The sequence below is a fragment of the Scyliorhinus torazame genome, chromosome 11, assembly GCF_047496885.1.
Source record: "Scyliorhinus torazame isolate Kashiwa2021f chromosome 11, sScyTor2.1, whole genome shotgun sequence".
NCBI lineage: Eukaryota > Metazoa > Chordata > Chondrichthyes > Carcharhiniformes > Scyliorhinidae > Scyliorhinus > Scyliorhinus torazame.
Window position 1 is genome coordinate 107755476 of NC_092717.1, and position 21036 is coordinate 107776511.

General features: G+C 42.8%; 1 protein-coding gene across 1 annotated transcript in view; it reads left to right on the plus strand.

Annotated features, from left to right (window-relative positions):
• Positions 1-7264: 7264 nt before the first annotated feature.
• prdm14 (PR domain containing 14) overlaps positions 7265-21036 on the plus strand; it is a 35517-nt gene continuing 21745 nt past the window's right edge. Inside the window, exons 1-9 of the mRNA XM_072467598.1 lie at positions 7265-7392; positions 9348-9472; positions 9791-10346; positions 10460-10510; positions 10780-10940; positions 11720-11987; positions 12074-12276; positions 15432-15533; positions 16326-16548. Coding sequence (XP_072323699.1) covers positions 9803-10346; positions 10460-10510; positions 10780-10940; positions 11720-11987; positions 12074-12276; positions 15432-15533; positions 16326-16548 — 1552 coding nt within the window. The 5' untranslated portion in view covers positions 7265-7392; positions 9348-9472; positions 9791-9802. The remainder of the gene's footprint in view (positions 7393-9347; positions 9473-9790; positions 10347-10459; positions 10511-10779; positions 10941-11719; positions 11988-12073; positions 12277-15431; positions 15534-16325; positions 16549-21036) is intronic.

Genomic DNA, 21036 nt, shown 5'->3' on the forward strand with positions numbered 1-21036 from the left:
CTGCCTTCTATGCTGTTATGTTCCATAAGAAATTACTTTAATGAGGACTTTGGGGTAGCAGTCTGAAGAATTGGGAGGAGGACTTGAAGGAGTGAAGGCTACTGAGATGGGAATCAGAACCAGTTATACAGATTGCCTCGCGTTTAGAAATAAAGAGCTCCTTGCATTTAGTATCAGATGCAGGGCTGATGGTGTGGAAGAGAGTAGGGTATAAATAGCTGTTTGTGGTGATGAAGAGTTCGAATTTATTTATGCAAAGCTAGATTTGATTCTAGAGGAGATTGGTACTTCTACTTGAGGTGGTCAAACTGACCTGGACCTGCTGTAGGGTATCCACCTCTGTAATGTTAACAATAGCTGCTCTGAAGGTAACAAAAAATCTATTGGCTGCAGATGTACATTGCTAATTGTATGAAAAAAACAACCAATAGATGGCACTTTAAGACAAGTAATGAATAAAAAAGTGACAGATATACAGTATATGTTCAATGTATTGTATGCTTAAATATATTTATTCCAATTCAATGGATTAGTTGCCCTGGTAACAAATTGTTTTTTTTTTACAGCACAGAATTGTAAACTGAGGCAGCACGGTGGCGCAGTAGTTAGCATTGCTGCCTCACGGCGCCGAGGTCCCAGGTTCGATCCTGGCTCTGGGTCACTGTCCATGTTGAGTTTGCACATTCTCTCCGTGATTGCGTGGGTTTCACCCCCACAACCCAAAGATGTGCAGGGTAGGTGGATTGACCACGCTAAATTGCCCTTTAATTGGAAAAAATTAATTGGGTACTCTAAATTTATTTTAAAAAAAGAATTGTAAACTGGAAGCAGGCATCTGAAATTAATTCATTATTTTGCAGATGCAGCACCAGTCAGATTGTCTCAGGAATCAACAGTATGAGAGGCTGGTTTAGCACACTGGGCTAAACAGCTGGCTTGTAATGCGGCAGCAGCGCGGGTTCAATTCCCGTATCGGCCTCCCCAAACAGGTGCCGGAATGTGGCGACTAGGGGCTTTTCACAGTAACTTCATTGAAGCATACTTGTGACAATAAGCGATTGTTATATACAAAAAAAGGAAAGCATAGAATTGAATATAGGCTATTCAAGCAAAATAATAATCTTAATTGTCACAAGTAATTGCAATGAGGTTACTGTGAAAAGCCCCTAGTCGCCACATTCCGGCACCTGTTCGGGTACACAGAGGATTGGGGCAGCACGGTAGCCTTGTGGACAGCACAATTGCTTCACAGCTCCAGGGTCCCAGGTTCGATTCCGGCTTGGGTCACTGTCTGGGCGGAGTCTGCACATCCTCCCCGTGTGTGCGTGGGTTTCCTCCGGGTGCTCCGGTTTCCTCCCACAGTCCAAAGATGTGCAGGTTAGGTGGATTGGCCATGATAAATTGCCCTTAGTGTTCAAAATTGCCCTTAGTGTTGGGTGGGGTTGCTGGGTTGTGGGGATAGGGTGGAGGTGTTGACCTTGGGTAGGGTGCTCTTTCCAAGAGCCGGTGCAAACTCGATGGGCCGAATGGCCTCCTTCTACACTGTAAATTCTATGAAATTCTATGATTCAGAATGTCCAAATAACAGCACGTCTTTCTGGACTAGTGGGAGGAAGCCAGAGCACCCGGAGGGAACCCACGCAGACACAGGGAGAACATGCAGACTCTGCATAGACAGTGACCCAAGCCGGGAATCGAACCTGGGACGTGGCGATGTGTAGCCACATTGCGAACCACTGTGCTACCATGCCGCTGTAGAGATGGAAATAGAGATGGAAATAAAAGCAAAACATCAAGTCGTATTTGAGGCATTCTTTAAATACTTTTTTAAAAAAAATTTAGAGTTCCCAATTCATTTTTTCCAATTAAGGGGCAATTTAGCATGTTCAATCCACCTAACCTGCACATCTTTGGGTTGTGAGGGCGAAACCCACGCAAACACGTGGAGAATGTGCAAACTCTACACGGACAGTGACCCAGAGCCGGGATTGAATCTGGGATCTCGGTGCCGTGAGACTGCAGTGCTAACCACTGCGCCACCGTGCTGCCCTTCTTTAAATACTAAAACATCATTCAAGTGCTTCAAATGCTTTCGGTAACTTAATTATTTTAAATAGAATTATACATTGTTAATCTAGAACCTGAGAAGAAATGGGTTGGACCTCGCAAACCTACTGGGATTCTTTGAACTAAATGAATTGGTACGGTGAGAATATATTTAGAATTTCAGCAGGTATTTTTTAATTTGAGGCTTTTAACGAAGATAAAGGGATATTGAATTAAAGACAATTTAGAAAATTGGATTGAAAATGGTCTTAATCAGAGAAAAGAGAAAGTGGTGATGAGCACGACCCCTCCTGTCTCGGCCGGTTAAGTAAGTGAGTAATTGAGTCCTTCAAGCAAGGAAGGTCCCTGGTTCAATTTCCTGCATTAGCTGATTTCAGCTAGCACACCAGCAAGACTGTGACAGTTGAACCCAGAACCTACCTCCATTCAGGGAAATCAAAGCCCTGACTTTAAATGGGACACCCTGTTTTCTAGAGAGCATATGTGGGGAGATGTGGACAGGAGTGAAGTGTTTGCAGTGAAGTGTTTGCAGTGTCCACACCATGTCCCTATGCACTGGTACAGCCTATCTGCACTCACTGTCTAGATCACCTGTGTGATACTGGAAGGAGAGGGCGGAATTGACAGAAGGAAGAAGTAGCTACATAAGGAAGATAATAAAAAGGCAAACTGACCTGAATGTCTCGTCGGAAGTTCAAAAAGAAACAATAGTGAGAATTGAACAATAACTGAAAGGTCCATTCAAAGCATTGAGTTTGTTTCCATTCAAGCAACGGGCCACTAACTGCTTGGGGCCATTCGAAATACATTTATTGAATGCCAGCAGCTTAATGTTTTAGGCCTTGTTATATCTGGGAAGCCTATTGGTTATTTCTTGGAAATTTCTAGGTGTTAAGATCTTGTTTTATCATCTCCTGTGGGGATTCAATATTGTGGGGTTGTGCACAATAGAGGGTGGGATTAGTAAGACACAACAACTTTTTATTCTGTATCTTCTTACTTTTAAGCCTTTCTTTTAGCTGACAGTGTGCTTGCGGTCTGATAGCTGCTGTTTGGCGTTTCCCTCTCAGATAGATCGCCGGGGAGAATCCTTTTTCAGAGCGGGTTTAGCATCAGCGTGTCACTGCTCATTGAGAGCTTGTATCTCATAATGGCCCATATAAAAACATGGAGGATAACAGCACCCTTTTTTAAACCCACTCCCATTAATCTTTGACCAATCATTTCGTTTCATCGGATTAAAATTGTCAACAATATTTGTTTCGTTGGATGTGTGTGGCGAGAACAACACTCGGCCACCTCTGAGCAGACATACAGAGGGCTTGTGGTGGTTATTTTAATTCTTTAATGAAAAGACTTCAAAGTTGCGATCCACTGCCTCGACCCTCGAACATTCCCGCTCGGTTTAAGAGGCCTTCCCAAAGCACAGGATTGAGAACGGGGGATATTTTTTGCTGAGGTATCAGGGCAGCGGTTCGAAATAAGTAAGAGAAGAAACCGAGTGACCTCAAGAACAAGGTATCAAGTATAACGCACTGTCGTAATTCCAATACCTTAATTTCAGTCAGATCACTCGGTGGTGTGAAGCAAAAGGTGTATTTTTTCATTGAGGAATTATATTCCGTGCACCAAGTGGGTTCTGCACCAAATAAAAACCAGAAAGTAGCACAAACATATCCCCAGACTAACCTTTTTATCAGGCCGCCCTCTGACCTGTAAATGCTGTAAATACATCTGATCATTATCTCTCCTCAAACATGAACAGCGCTGGTCCATATCCAGCATTCTCTCTCATTCCCAATTCTCAATGTGTGTTCCCCTCTATTGCTTGTTCTTTTGAGGAGCAACATTCTCTCCCCCAACTAGCCGTGCACCCAGCGAGTAGTATTGTTCAATCTTAATGGCACAGGTATCAAACATACACCTGTCAATTTCCAATCCAAATATTTGGGTATCCCTTTGCGGGTAAGTAATGTCCAGAATCCAACGGTCCCGAAATGCAGATTGTTTTCTGGGCACATTCCTTTTTACTTCAAATGTCCCGTCGCCGAACTTCAACTTCGATTTTCTCGGTAATATTTCACTTTCGAACATTAAAATGTCGAGTTCACACCCGGTTTACTAAATGCAGATGAAACGTGTTTCTCGTTTGCTTTTTGAAAACCTATCTTCAATCCCTCGGCACTTTGCAGTTTTATTCCACGTAGCTCCTGGATTTATCGATCTTTAAAATGCATGGCTTTGCGAATTTGCACAATTAGAAATCTTCCGGTTATAGTTTGTGGGGTTTAAAGTACCGTCGGAAACAATAAACACACAGACCTGATGACTTTGATTACTTGGTGGGTTTAGAGTCACAGGAATAAATCTCGGAAAGGACTAAGAAATCGCTGATCACTTTTAGACTGCATACAAAAGAAATTTGGGCGTTTAAAAGTTAATTTCAAATAACATTCGAGTGAATTTAATCTCCCTTAAAGTCTCTTTTTTTATGCTTTGCAATGGTTACTGTGGATTGACACACTTTCTCGAGTTTCCCAAGCACCTTTCCTTTCAATCTAAATGCTGCTTTTCTATAATCACTTTCTGCCCGTTCTTCCAAAAACAACGCCGTTAGTTTAATTCTTCCCCTTTATGCGCAGATGTATTTGAGATGTGTTCTGCGCTCACTGGGTCGCTGCGAGACACAGATTTCTCCAATTTAAGATTCTTCCCCCGTTTATATTTCCGATCATTTTGCAGAATTGATTATTTTTGTGATAATTGGGTGTCATGTTAGTTGAAATGACGTATTTCTTTCCCGTGCCTTCGTCTCAGTAAAAATGCTGCAGCACATTTCAAACCTTTGACACATTCAGTAGTCTTGCGTTAGGTAGTTCTGGGCGTTATCGAACAGTTAGAATCCAGTATGTTAGGAATCGTGTCGAATCGAATGTAATCCCCGTTGTTACCTTTTTAAAGTCAGTGGGAGGTATACGAGTGTCAGGACTTAGTAAAGAGGCACTTGAACAGTGTGAATCGCCATTCAGTCATTCTCGAATTTTCCAATCATTTTGTCTGTAGATCCATTGAACATTTATGGGCAACAGATAAATCAGTGTTATACCATTGTGTTAATATCACTGTTAATATCACTGTGTTAATGTCAGTGTTATACCACTATGTTAATATCGCTGTTAATATCACTGTGTTAATGTCAATGTTAGTATCACTGTATTAATATCCCGTGTTAATATCGCTGCTAATATCACTGTTAATATCAGTGTTAGTATCACTGAATTAATTTCACTGTGTTAATATCGCGTTGTTAATATCACTGTTAATATCGCGATGTTAATGATCCTGTATTAATATCGCTGTTTATATTACTGTGTTAATATCTTTGTTGATACCACTGTTAATATCACTGTGTTAATATCACTGTTATTATCAGTGTTAATACGATTGTGACATTTAAGGGGCATCTTGACAAATACATGAATAGGATGGGAATAGATGGATACCGACCCAGGAAGTGTAGAAGATTTTAGTTTAGACGGGCAGCATGGTAGGCACGGGCTTGGAGGGCTGAAGGGCCTGTTCCTGTGCTGTACATTTCTTTGTTCTTTGTTTGTTAATATCGTTATTTAATATTGTTAATATCAATTAATATATCTAAGTCAATTTTGCTGTATAATATAGATTATCATAGAATTTAATATCGCTCTGTTAATATCACTGTGTTAATGTCGCTGTTAATATCACTGTGTTAATATCGCTGTATTAATAGCACTATGTTAATATTGCTGTATTAATATCACTGTGTTAATATCACTGTTAATATCGCTATTTTAATACCATTTTGTTAATATCGCTGTATTAATATCAGTGTAAATATCGCTATGTTAACATCACTGTTTTTTTTTCTTATCGAAAATTTAGAATACCCAATTATATATATTTTTTCCAATTAAGGGGCAATTTAGTGTGGCCAATCCACCTAACTTGCACATCTTTGGTTTGTGGGGGTGAAACCCACACAGACATGGGGAGAATGTGCAAACTCCACACGGACAGGACATCACTGTGTTAATATCACTGTTAATATCGCTATTTTAATACCACTGTGTTAATATCGCTGTTTAATATCACTGTGTTAATATCACTATTTTAATATCACTGTTAATATCACTATATTAATATCAGTGTTAATATCGCTATTTTAATACCACTGTGTTAATATCGCTGTATTAATATCACTGTATTAATATCGCTGTATTAATATCACTGTGTTAATATCGCTATTTTAATACCACTGTGTTAATATCGCTGTATTAATATCACTGTGTTAATATCGCTATTTTAATACCACTGTGTTAATATCGCTGTATTAATATCACTGTATTAATATCGCTGTGCTAATATCACTGTGTTAATATCGCTATTTTAATACCACTGTGTTAATATCAATCTATTAATATCACTGTGTTAATATCGCTATTTTAATACCACTGTATTAATATCGCTGTATTAATATCACTGTTAATATCGCTATTTTAATACCACTGTGTTAATATCGCTATTTTAATACCACTGTGTTAATATCAATATATTAATATCACTGTGTTAATATCGCTATTTTAATACCACTGTGTTAATATCGCTGTATTAATATCACCGTGTTAATATCGCTGTATTAATATCGCTATGTTAATATCACTGTGGGGGACGTGTTTGGTTTTGGCGTTTTATTTAAACCTTCAGCTATAAGACTAAACCATGGGTTCGTTGTTATCTAAGAATGTTTCTGTCTTGGTCGGGATGAAGTGAAATGTCCGATTCTCCATTAAGGCCGCTGACCTTGGCGAAATGACCGAGTGCTCACATCTGGATCGTGCAGCTGTTACAGTTTCCCAGAGAGAGAGGGGTGGGGGGTTGTGAAGGTTTTAAATTGATGGTTTGGTGTTGTGTTCAGCATTGCAGAATAGGCCAACACTGATGAAATCCCACTGCAGTTTGGTGTCAGCTACGGTCCTGTGCTTGTTTGCGAGAGCCTTTGGATGCGATGACAGCGAGATCTGAGCTTCTAATGTGTTAAAATACAGTCCCCGAGGACAGATCCCTCTCTCTGTGCCTCCGACCAATAGCTGCGTTGAGGGGATATGCCGCAGCCCCTCCTGTTACTCTCCTGCCATCTGCCCTCAGATGACCACAAGCACAAAACAGCAGCTTCGCATCCAGCCTTAAAATACAGGACCTGTCCCCATCGCCCAACTGGTGCAGAAAAGGAACTCGCAAATCAGTTTGCTTCTAGTGTCCTGAAGGATTTCGAGAACTTTATAGCCGGTAGGTGACAGCAACTTGTCTTCACGCTTCTTCTAGTGACCCCGGCAAAAGAGAGTGGAATTCTTTTAGAGTCTCATTATTTCCAACCAAAGTGGGGGGTCAGGTCCTGACATCCGCTTTCCATCAGTGAGAGTATTAAAAAGTAATTGATCAAACTGGCGTTTTGTTTACTCAATACTTAACCAAGGCGTTAGATGTGTTCATTATCTAGTTCCTCCTGACCTCTGCGATTGACCCGATGTTCTTTAATTTAAATGTCATGACCCTGTTTTGTTTCAATTATTGGCGAATATTGATCCAATGGATAATATCGAATTCATTGCCCTTTGAGCTCAATGTTTAGATTGCCAACTTCCTGCACTGCTAGCGATAGTATTCACCCGTGTTTTATATCCATTTTCAGTTCAGGAATTAAAGTCCCGCTCCTCGCCACGTCGGAATAAAGAGGGACATGAGAAGACAGAATGTGTGAGAATGTAATAATTGTTTTAAATAAAAAAGAGTTATTAATGTAATTAAACTCCACGGACTAGAGTGTGCTAGTTAGGTTCACTGAAAGGTGCGTACGATTGCTAATCGAGTACAAAGCGATCCCTCGTTATTTCGTTGCTACGTACAAACTGTGGCTATAATTCCGAATGGGCTTTACATTCACTGAACATGAGCATCGCGCGAAACGGGTAAAATGGTAACAGTGGTAAGGATGGTTTTGTTTGTTTGGGCTAAACCATTTGCAAAATGAACCTTTTGAATTGAATAAGGCGAATTCCTCATCAATTTCCTGCATTCTGATGGACTCACTTCAGGATTTCTCACTGCAATGTCTGGGCTACAGCAGAGAGCAAAACTGCGGCAATGTTTAGTGACAGCACCCCCCCCCCCCCCCCCCCCAACAACGCACAGCATTCGGGGAACACAAAGGTAAAAGCAAATTACTGCAGATGCTGGAATCTGAAACAAAATCAGGAAATGCTGGACAATCTCAGCAGGTCTGACAGCATCTGTGGAGAGAGAAGAGAGCTAACGATTCGAGTCTGGTTGACTCTTTGCCCCTTTGTCCCTTCTCCCTCCACAGATGCTGCTGAGATTGCCCAGTGTTTTCTGCATTTGATTCAGGGAGCACAATTGAGGGGTTTGTTAGTGGGATGGTGGTGGTGGGGGGGGGGGGGGGGGGAGAAGACATACTGCCTTCCCACCAATCGAATGCAATTTTGGGGGATAATAAGTTCTGCTGGATGATTCCCAGGCAAGTTTGTCCAGTGTTCCGGGTTCCAGCCCAATCGTTTGCTCATCAAATCTTTCTTTGAGAGGGACTGGCTTGTTATTATTGCTCCTCTTCTCGGAGGATTGTGGGCAGCTTTGCTTTTGTCTCTGCCCTTGACTGGTTAATAGCTGCAGGCCCTTCATTTAGAAACGAGCCGGCAGTCTGGTAATTATCTGTCTTTAGGGTCGCGCCAGAATTTGGGACCTGATTGTTCTCGAGGCTTTTGTTTTGCAAAAGCGAGAAGTTTTGTTTGAGTTTGTTCCCGCACACACACACTCACAGGACAGGTGGGGCGTTTTCACCTTGTCTGGAGGGGGGAGAAATTTAGTTCCCTGTTACAAAAGCGACCAGATTTACATTCGCCTTTAAGCCTCTTCACATTTGCAAACGAAAAATCTCCTAATCGCCCCTGAATCTCATTTCATATCGAATGTAAATGTCGTTTTGCCGAATCCCTCGGGTTTCTATTGCAGATGTGAAAGTCAGACTGGTTGCGAAGGTTTGCTAAATAACGTTGCAAAAATAACATTTCACAGTCCCAACCCTATCCATTTTTGTTACAGTGAATTGTATCCAGTTTTTGTGTACTGTGTTAATTCGATTTTGTTTTTTTTCAAAACGGGTGCTTTTGAATTCCTTATGTAAATATTTTGTTATATTTGACCATTTGTTGCAATCGCTTTGTTTTCAGCTTTGCAAACGGAACTTAGCTGGGTGACAGAAACAGAAAATGCTGGACAGTCTCAGGCGCTGACTCACTGGGAACACAGCCCATTCCCCACAGTGTCCACAGCCTGTGAACCTCACCAGCATCAGGTGAGCAATAGAGAGGGGTCTCCAGTCACAAGGTGATAGGAATTGGTTGGGCAAAAGTGTTATCAGACCCAGCATTCCGGGGAATGTCATGGAAAGCTGTCAACCTTTGGGAAACCTCCTATTAAACTCCACATTTTGTAAAGGAGCCCGCCTTGTCTAAAGCCATCCTCTGGCGAGGAGGTTGGAGAAAGGTGAGGGCAGGAGGGAATAGTCAGTGAGTTATCTTTGACAGAATATAAGTTTGATTGCAGGGGGATGTGTGAAGGAAACGCTCTTTACTTATGTTAATGTATTCATGTTGTCGCTGCTCATTCACAGGTTGCAACTGGAATGTCCTTGTCGGTGAAAGATCAGCTTTATCCCATTGAAACGTTAAAGAGGGCCACTCCGCCCAGGATCCCGGGCTATTTCTCTCCCATCCTGCCCCATGCCCACTACCTGGATGTGCTCCGCTCCTCTGAGGAAGTCTTGCAGCCTCTCAAGTCCCTGGACAGGCTGGTCACTCACTCCAGCTCGGTCATGCCCTTTACTTTCAGCAACTTTTCATTCCTCAGCGAGTCTCCATGTGGACCCGAGCGCCTCTGCAGCATGCTGCCGGCGGCTTCCCCGCCCGTCTTCAGTAACATCGCGGGCGGCGTGAAGCCGCTGTGTCCCCGGAGCCGCACCAAGCCCCCGGCTCCCTCCTGCCCGCCCACTGCAGCGGCCCCCCGCGGGGGATCGGCTCCTGCCAGCCAGCAGGCTCGGGGCTGCCAGGGGAGATGCCACTTCACCGAGGAGGATCTGAACACGGTTCTGTATGGCCACATGGACACGGGGAGCCCCGGGCAGCTGGCTGCTCACGCTGTCTCGGGACTGCGGATATCGGGAAACACAGGTACAGGCTCCACACAGCACACTTTCCACTTGTGCCAATAGGAACTGTGCTAACCTCCTGTCAGGAGCATCTTTTACTGTCAGTGACAGTCTTCCTCCTTCTTCACTCTGCAGGTGGGCCCGAGGTTCAGCTCCTGGACAGAGACACCTTGGAAATCCCACTGGGTGAGTGAGGGGCGGAGGGGGTGAGGCTGGGTGAGTGGAGGAGGGTGGATGAGGGGAGGGGGTGAGGGAAGGAGAGTGGGTAGGTGCGGGCTTGACTCGGGGAGAGCACTGTTCAGCGGGAGCACTGTCACCAGGGAGTGAGTGAGAGAGGGGTACTGAGGAGAGTGAGTGAGGGGCACTGAGGGAGGGGCAGTGAGGGGAGTGAATGCCTGCTGCTGGCTCTGTGTGTGTCTGTGGGGGTGACTGTCTCTCTGTCTCTCTGTCCCCAGGCCTCGCTGTCTCTCACACGTTCTACGGGGGAGTTCCACATCTCGGAGTCTTCTGCTCACAAACTCTAATCCCTAAGGGGGTTCGGTTTGGACCCTTTACTGGAAAAGTGGTGAATATGAGTGAAATTAAAACCTATGATGACAATTCCTTCATGTGGGAGGTGAGGATGACCCTGACGTATCTCACAGCAAAGAACGCAATACTTTCTGTGCATTTAACTACAAACCTGAAAGTGTAGACTGCAAAATAGTTTGCTGAAATAGAAATGTACGTTACTGCCAGGGGAGAGGGTTACAATGTGTGTTACTGCCAGGGGAGAGGGTTACAATGTGTGTTACTGCCAGGGGAGAGGGTTACAATGTGTGTTACTGCCAGGGGAGAGGGTTATCTTGTGTGTTACTGCCAGGGGAGAGGGTTACAATGTGTGTTACTGCCAGGGGAGAGGGTTACAATGTGTGTTACTGCCAGGGGAGAGGGTTACAATGTGTGTTACTGCCAGGGGAGAGGGTTATCTTGTGTGTTACTGCCAGGGGAGAGGGTTACAATCTGTGTTACTGCCAGGGGAGAGGGTTACAATGTGTTTTACTGCCAGGGGAGAGGGTTATCTTGTGTGTTACTGCCAGGGGAGAGGGTTACAATCTGTGTTACTGCCAGGGGAGAGGGTTATCTTGTGTGTTACTGCCAGGGGAGAGGGTTACAATGTGTGTTACTGCCAGGGGAGAGGGTTACAATGTGTGTTACTGCCAGGGGAGAGGGTTACAATGTGTGTTACTGCCAGGGGAGAGGGTTATCTTGTGTGTTACTGCCAGGGGAGAGGGTTACAATCTGTGTTACTGCCAGGGGAGAGGGTTACAATGTGTTTTACTGGCCCTGAAGGGTTGTCATTTACTGATCTTCCTGTTGCCAGGTGCTGCTCACACGGGACAATTTATGTTGCAGATTTTTGAAAACGGCAGGTTGAGTCACTTCATAGATGGGAAAGGCACGGCCAGTAACTGGATGGCCTTGGTAAACTGCGCCAGGTCTCCCCAAGAACAGAACTTAACAGCTGTCCAGTGTGAAGGGAAAATCTTCTACGAGACGTGCAAGGATGTGTCGGAGAGGCAGGAGCTGCTGGTGTGGTATGGAGACTGCTACCTCCAGTTTATGGGAATCCCGGTCACTTTAAAGGAAATGCCTGAAAGCCCATTCACAGAGCCGGCTGAAGGTTAAAACACTTAAACGATTTTCTGCCCTTTTGCGGTTTACTGTCATTAGCTGCGATCTGAAATGCCACTTTCATTCCTTTGGCAGAGTCTGGAGAGGGGTTTAAATGTGAGAGGTGTGGGAAGGTATTCGCCTACAAGTACTACAGGGACAAACATCTGAAGTACACCCGCTGCGTGGACCAGGGCGATCGCAAGTTCCCCTGTCACCTGTGCAGCAGATCGTTCGAGAAGAGGGACAGGCTGAGGATCCATGTGCTGCATGTACACGAGAAACACAGGCCTCACAAAGTGAGCAGAAATACTCAGCACATCCTCCTTTATGTACACGATGGTGAATGCAAACACTGCTTTCGCACAGCTTGCAGTCAGATTTGCCAGCTGTTTTTATTCATTCTTTATTTTTTTGGGGATAAATTTCGAGTATCCAATTGATTTTTCCAATTAAAGGGCAATTTAGTGTGGCCAATGTCTTTTGGTTGTGGGGGCGAAACCCACGCAAACATGGGGAGAATGTGCAATCTCCACATGGACGGTGACCCAGAGCTGGGATCGAACCTGGCACCTCGGCGCCGTGAGGCAGCAGTGCTAACCACTGCGCCACCGTGCTGCCCTGATTCATTCTCTAACCTTGAATGAACAAATTTCACAAAAGCTGATGTAAATCATCCAGACGGTACCTCTCAGACTGTATATCCAGACTGTATCTCTCTGGCTGTACCTTTCAGACTGTACACCCAGACTGTATCTCTCAGACTGTACCTCTCAGATTGAACCTCTCAGACTGTACCTCTCAGATTGAACCTCCCATATTGTACCACTCAGACTGTACCTCTCAGATTGTACCTCTCAGGCTGTACCTCTCAGGCTGTACCTCTCAGACTGTACCTCTCAGACTGTACCTCTCAGATTGAACCTCCCATATTGTACCACTCAGACTGTACCTCTCAGATTGTACCTCTCAGGCTGTACCTCTCAGGCTGTACCTCTCAGACTGTACCTCTCAGACTGTACCTCTCAGATTGAACCTCTCAGACTGTAACTCTCAGATTGAACCTCCCAGAATTACCTCTCAGACTGTACCTCCCAGACTGTACCACTCAGACTGTACCTCTCAGACTGTACCTCTCAGATTGAACCTCTCAGACTGTATCTCTCAGCTTAAACCTCTCAGACTATACCGCTCAGACTGGACCTCTCAGATTGTACGTCCAGACTGTACCTCTCAGATTGTACCTCTCAGACTGAACCTCTCAGATTGAACCTCTCAGACTGTACCTCTCAGATTGTACCTCTCAGACTGCACCTCTCAGACTGTACCTCTCAGATTGTACCTCTCAGATTGTACCTCTCAGACTGCACCTCTCAGATTGTACCTCTCAGACTGTACCTCTCAGACTGTACATCTAGACTTTACCTCTCAGATTGAACCTCTCAGACTGTACCACTCAGACTGTACCTCTCAGACTGTACCTCTCAGACTGTACTCAGATTGTACCTCTTAGCTCTCTCTTTTCTGCCCATAGGTCACCAATGCCCCAGAAAGAACATATAATGCAATTGAGTACAAATATTTTCACTAATTTACTCCAGGGACAATTTCTGCTTAATAAAAAAACAAAAATCTGTTTTCTAACCGACTGTTTGTCCAAATAATCAGAACAATGAGCCTTGACAAAGTGTCACCCAGACTTGAAAGGTTTAGCCCTGTTCTTTCTTCACAGGAGCTGTCAGACCTGTTGAGATTGTCCAGCATTTTCTGTTTTTGTTTCAGATTCCAACATCCGCAGTAATTTGCTTTTATTTTAATCACAAGAATTCATTCGATGTGAAGCGCTTTTGAAGACCCTGGTGAGCTGACACTGCGCTAGAGAAAGACAAGTATCTCTCTCGTGGTTAGAAGAAAACTAATCTGATCCCATACCTGTCGGGTTTCACATTAAACTCCGGCATTCTTTTTACAAAGAGCATTCAATTTAGCTCTTTATGTTCGCTGGATTAAGGTTGAATAACCGGTTGACGTAGATTTTAGTGATCTCTTCCAAATATACCTTTCCCAATAATCGTGCAATGAATATTCTGTTAGATAACTGCCTCTTAGATATTTTCTTATCTGAATTAAACATATACAAACAGATACTTCTTACCACCTTGTAATCACTTCGCAGATTGTGAAATGATACAAATATGTAGACAAGATTTAATTTAGATTTTCAGTGAGGACAGTACTTTGATTTTGTATTGCTGTTTTCCTACCCCATGAATTAATTAGAGATGCAATATAAATCCTGAAAGTATCATCAGTTCCACCATTCTGCACCCTGGTATGTGGGACAGATATCTACCTTAACAGCTGTGGGCTGCATCCTAAACATCTGGTGCCACCACTTACATCTACACATCCTGATGTACAGTGATCATCAATAAAAAATGATTTGTCTATACATCCAGTGGATAACATGATCCCATTTCTCTTCTATTTTCCTTTCTTTTCTATCAGGGAAAGTTTTGCATTTGCCATCTTTTACATGAAAACCCTCTTGCTTTTATTCCATTCTCAGTCTACCCACATTTTTCAAAATTAATTCATGAGATGTGGGCATCACTGTCTGGGCCAACATTTATTGCCAATCCCTAATTGCTCTAGAACTCAATGGCTTGCTAGGCCATTTCAGAGTCAATCACATAGCTGTGGATCTGGAGTCACATGTCTGCCAGACCAGATAATGACAGCAAATTTCCTTCCCCTTAAATGGCATAAGTGGACCAGATGGGTTTTTAAGACAGTGGTTTCATGATCATAATTAGATTTTTAATTCTAATTTTTTTATCGAATTCAGATTCCTTGGTGGGATTCAAACCCAAATCCTCAGAGCATTACTTTGGGTCCCCGGATTACCAGTCCAATTACAGTACCGCAATGCCACCAGGTGTAATTTTGGGAAGCACCAAATCTTTGTAGCTCCTTATGGTGACACAACAAAGAGATGTGAGGATAGCTGGGGGGAGGGGGAGGGGGTAAATGTATCACGTTATGCCAGAATGCATTGATGCATCAATTTGCATAATACACCACAACTATTCCCGTCAAAATACTTTGCAGTGTAGCTGCAACATTTCGACTACATATTCTTTTTAAAAATAAATTTAGAGTACCAATTCATTTTTTCCAATTAAGAAGCAATTTAGCATGGCCAATCCACCTACCCTGCACATCTTTGGGTTGTGGGGGCGAAACCCAGGCAAACACGGGGAGAATGTACATCCACTACATATTCTTATTCTGCATTCCCATAGCCAGCTCCACACAATTCAATATGATATTCATAATCAATTTAGTTATATGCAAAGCACAGCATTGAACATGCTATTATTATTGGATGGTTACTTGTGGGACAATTAGTTTTACAGTCTTTTTCCAACATGTTTCTCTCTCTGTTGAACAGTGCTCCGTATGTGGGAAGAGCTTCTCGCAATCCTCCAGTCTTAATAAACATATGAGGGTCCACTCGGGAGAGCGGCCGTACAAATGTGTTTACTGCAACAAGGTGGGTTCATCTGACTATTTGTACAATTATCATTGGGCAACACATGGAAAACATTTTTTTAAATTTTATAAATTTAAAGCACCCAATTCCTTTTTTCCAATTAAGGACCAATTTACCTTGGCCAATTCACCGACCCTGCACATCTTTGGGTTGTGGGGGTGAGACGCGCACAGACACGGGGAGAATGTGCAAACTCCACACGAGCAGTGTGTCGGGGCCGGTATCAAACCTGCGTCCTTGGCGCCTTGAGGCAGCAGTGCTAATCACTGCGCCACTGTGCCATCCCCAACGCATGGAAAACATGACAACTAAGTATTATGCCAATAAGGGCAAATTTAAAATTGCTTTACTTAAAATCTGCTTTCATATTGAGCGAAGGGCTGTGCAGATTCTGCCAGTCTCTGACACCTGAGTCTCACACAGTTAGCAGCAAAATACACTTGTTGGATTTATTCAGTTTGGCAGACCCATATTTTACCAGGTCTCTTTGGCCAGGTCCGTAGTAGATACTGGAAATTTATTTTGATGTTGCTGTTAGCTCTGCAAGACCGATGTATTGGGAACCAACTGCATAGACATTCCAGCCAACAATGTAAAAATATAAAGTGTGACAAATGTTTGGAATAAACTACCAGGTGGAGCTGGTTGAGTTAAAAACTTTAAGAATGTCTGAAATTCACCTGGATGCTATAATGTGAGAATTAGAGGGAAGAGTTTTAATCAGCCAAGTGGCTTCTTTGGCAGTTCTTCTGAGCATCACAGATACACTTCTGCTCTTTTCCCTGGTTGTAGGCCTTCACTGCATCAAGCATCTTGCGAACTCATATTCGCCAGCACTCTGGAGAGAAACCCTTCAAATGCCGACATTGTGGCAAAGCCTTTGCCTCGCACGCAGCCCACGACAGCCATGTGAGGCGCACACACTCCAAAGACAAAAGCTTTGCTTGTGCAGTCTGTGGCAAGAGCTTTGTGGAAGCGCATGAACTCAAGTATCATCAGGTGCAACTCCACGCAGGTTAGTGAGCAGCAGGAGGAGGTGGTCGGTTACCATATGTCTGGTTGCACTCACCTTTATACTCACCAAATGGAAACTAGCAAGTAACCAACTATTGATACTTATGAACTGAGGTGATCATCAATTTTCTGTCTAGGAGGTGAGGGCTTGTTTCACCCGTTCACAAATACCTATTTCCCAGCTTCCCTGCATTTGCTTTATCACTCAACTAAATATATTAACACAGACTTAAAAAAACATTCTGTGCTCTGAATGAAAAATACTGTCGCATTAATTCAGTTTGAAAGTGCACAGCCAATACTACTTGCTTGTGCTCGTATCTGATGGAACTACGTAACTTTACATACACATGTATGCATATGGCAGTCAGAAACCTGTCAGTTTCCATTTCCTTCACCACTCCCACCCCCGTCACACAGTTTTTCCATCTGTTGCGCCTTCTCTTTCCTAAAAGTGAATACTTGTGCTGCAGGACGTATCTACTGGAGGGATTAACCATCTAGTTTTGAACTGGATAGTGGGTTCAGACAATGACCACCCAGTAACTGATGATATTGGACAATGAAAGTTCCGCTTTTAAATTGTCTTTTAAATAAAAAGCACGTAAGTATTGGAATAGGCTTGTATTCCCAACATCTTGGGCAGTTAGGTCAATTGTCTATATGACTATTGAATGGTTCAGAATGATGCCAAGTGTTTCATTCGATTCCCATTCCGTCTGAGGTGACTTGGGGCTCACCTCTTGCCCAGTCCAGTAGTAAAATCACATCATAAGCAATGGTGTGGTGACTCTCAAATAATCAAGGATGCTACCTGGAGAAGACCAAGAATTAAATATAGATTGTCGATATGCAGCCTTCTCACCCAATCTATTTTTGAGTTAGGCAAAGAGCCCTACTTTATCAATCTAGATAGTGACTGTTGGCAACTATTTGACAAAAGGAATGTCATACGCATGAACCATATCTGCTCCTCATTATTGTCTATTCACCCTCTTGTGAGGTGTTAATGGATAGCAATTGGATACAGTAACTCTGGTTGAGAATTATCCCTGTCTCTAATCTGGGAACACCGAGGCCAATTGTTATGTCCCCACTGTCACGGTTTCTAAGATCAAGTGGAAAAATGTCAACTATGTTTGATTCAGCACACTATGGTATATTTACTAAACCCTCAGTGAAATTTCACTTGCTATTTTTTGATGAAATATGTATAGATTTGTGAAGACTAGCAATTAATTGAAGCAAACGCTTGTACAATATTAACCAAATAAGTGCTCTATGAAAATATTTTCGCACTTCTACATGTTGCCTCTTCTCAAGTGTGGACTGACTAATCTCTCATGCATTACAACTTGTGAAAATCACTTAATCATTTTAGTGTACAAACAGGCAGAATATAAATGTCTCAGTAGTCTTCCCTAGTTTAATCTCAAAGTAAATAGTGATCTATGTTTATTTTGCAGTAACAAAACAGCTTATAAATATTCTCAAACCAAATCCTAAGAGTGCAAATGTTACCTGCACAGAATAACTATCAGTGTCAGCAGACCAAGTTAGTTACAGTGAGGTTAATGCCTATATGCTCGCAAGGGCAGAACTTCACTAACTGGCTTCAGAATGATTATTCAACAGAAGAGTTGATTTGCCCACTGCTGGTATTAAAAATATTCAAAAATAATTTTTAAGAGTTACCAGATGGTCCAATTGATTGCCAGGGAATGTCTTAAGACTTGCAAAACATGCTGAGTCCGAGCGGTTTGGTACTATCGTTTAGAGGTGGTGCCATACCCCTGGCTGAATAATCTTCACGTCATTTCAAGCCTGGAATAATTCACTCAGTTTGTGTCAATGTGAAGCCAAAGCCACTATGTAGTGACAAAAACTTAATAGTGTAACTGGCCTATCAACTTGGGGGTATTTGCGCCCTTCAATAAACGTTGATAATCAACTCTCTTTAAGAGAATTTTAAAATATATATATATTTTTATTAAAACATTTAACATTTAAAATGAAAAAAATTACAATACAAACCTTCACCAACACATGTAACACAAATTACAAGCAACAGCAGTAACAGGAGCCCCAATAACAGAAATGAAGCCCAAGCAATCCCCCCCCCCCCCCCCCCCCCCCCCCCCCCCCCCCCCCCCCCCCCCCCCGCCCATGCACCACTAATAGCTAACAGTGACCAGCTCTTTAAAGTGTAAGATAAACGGCCACCATCTATGATGGAACGCATCGATCGATCCCCTCACTGTGAATGTCATTTTCTCGAGGTAGTAGAACTCCATCAAATCAGCCAGCCATGCTGCTGCACTGGGTGGCGTTGCCCTGCTTCCAGCTCAGCAATATACATTGCCGGACCAACAGCAATGAGAATGTCATAGCATCCAACTCCGTCCTCAACTCTGTATGGTCCCATACCCCAAATACAGCAACTCTTCAAGAAAAGTATGAAATTTTGACCCTGCTCTGTGAACAAGGAATCAATGCCCTCACAAGTGGACTGGAGAAAACTAGATGTATGTTTAGAAAATCCCATTTTCATTCCCTTTTGAAGCCCACTCAATTTTTGACAATTCAAAATCTCTTTAATTTTTTATTACTTTGAGTTTCACAAGCCTATTTGAACAGGGATGGGGTTATCATGTTCAAAACCTATCCTGCCCACTGTCTTCAAAAGTGGCCTTCTTGCCTTTGGATATGATTAGGAGTGTAACTCAGGGCGATTTCCTCCTCCCTAACCCAAGGGCCCTGAGGCCAAATGGGGAGCATCATTACTCTCATCCTGGTTGAGATCAGCTAACATGTCATAGATTGAGGATTGCATCTGGGACTTTCCTGATCTCTGTGATTCAACTACTCAATGCCTTAATGAGTTGATCCACCAGAGAGCTGCATAACTGTTTGAAGGCTTCCTGTCTCAAAAGGGATTGGTACCAATTATTCCACTTCTCTGTCACCAGAACAACTTCTGCTTTAATGGCAAGCTGTGGTCCATTTATAACTATTGTGTCAGATTCCCCAGGTCAACGTATACTACAAACTTCATGTGTGCCAGTGGTCTATTTAAATGAATGAGCAGGATTCCTGATACAAAATTGGCACAACTAGCCTTTTAAGCAATTGACACAAGGTGAGTCTGCGCAGTGGGCCAGTTCAACCTGATTTTTGCAATTTTATAAATTTGGGCAAAAGTAATAGTGTTAATAAGTAGAAAAATAATCTTCTGATGTGTGAATATAATTGGCAAGACAAGTTTTTAGATGCTTTTGTGACAGTCTTCTGGAGAAAACTATTTTCAATCTAGTATTGTTCAATGAGGCAAAGTTAATTAATAATATCATACTAAAAGATCCACTGGGAAATAGTGATCATAATGCATTTGAATTGCACACAAAACAACATATTCCAATTACAAACATGAATCTTAACCTTTAAATCAATTACATAGGTATGAGGGGAAAGTTGGCTAAGGTTGATTGGGTAAAAGGTATGGTGGTAAATATACAGTGGGAAACATTTAAAGAAGCAATTCAAAATGTTTGATAAAAATACATTTCATTGTAAAGCAAAAACTCAACGAGAAAGATCCATCCATGGTTTACTAAAGAGATAAAGATCAGTGTTAGATTAGACGAAGAATCCCATAGAATCACTAAAGTCCATCAAGTCTTTACCGACCCTTAGAAAGAGCATTCTGCCTCGGCCCACTCCCCCACCCTATCCCTGTAACCCCACGCATTAATAATGGCCAACCAATCTAACCTGCACATCTTTGGACTGTTGGAGAAAACTGGAGGACTCGGAGGAAACCCACAAAGACATGGGGAGAACATACAACTCCACACAGTCACCCAAATAATTGATTTAGGTCCTTGGCACTGTGAGGCAGCAGTGCTAACCACTCTGTCACCGTGCAGCACTATAACATTGCAAAGAATAGTAGTAAGTCGGAGTAAGTTGGGAGTGTTTTAGAAACCAGTAAAGGGCCACCAAAATGTTGATCAAAAGAGAAAAATGTAGAAAAGAAGAGTAAACTAGCCAGGAAAATAAAAACAGATTGGAAAAGCATTTCCCGGTATATTCCAGAGTAGCTAAAGTAGCATTGGTCCCTTAGAAACAGACAGGAGAAATTATCATGGGGAATGAGGAAATGGCAGAGTCATTGGAAAAATATATATATTTTTAAAAATAAATTTAGTGTACCAAATTCATTTTTTCCAATTAAGGAGCAATTTAGCGTGGACAATCCACCTACCCTGCACATCTTTGGGTTGTGGGGGCAAAACTCACGCAAACAAGGTGAGAATGTGCAAACTCCACACAGACAGTGACCCAGAGCCGGGATCGAACCTGGGACCTCGGTTGCCGTAAGGCAGCAACGCTAACCACTGTTTCACCGTGCTGCCCCATTGGACAAATATTTTGAGTCTGTCTTCACAGTAGGAGACCTAAATTACAAAGCAGAAATTAAGGATAATCC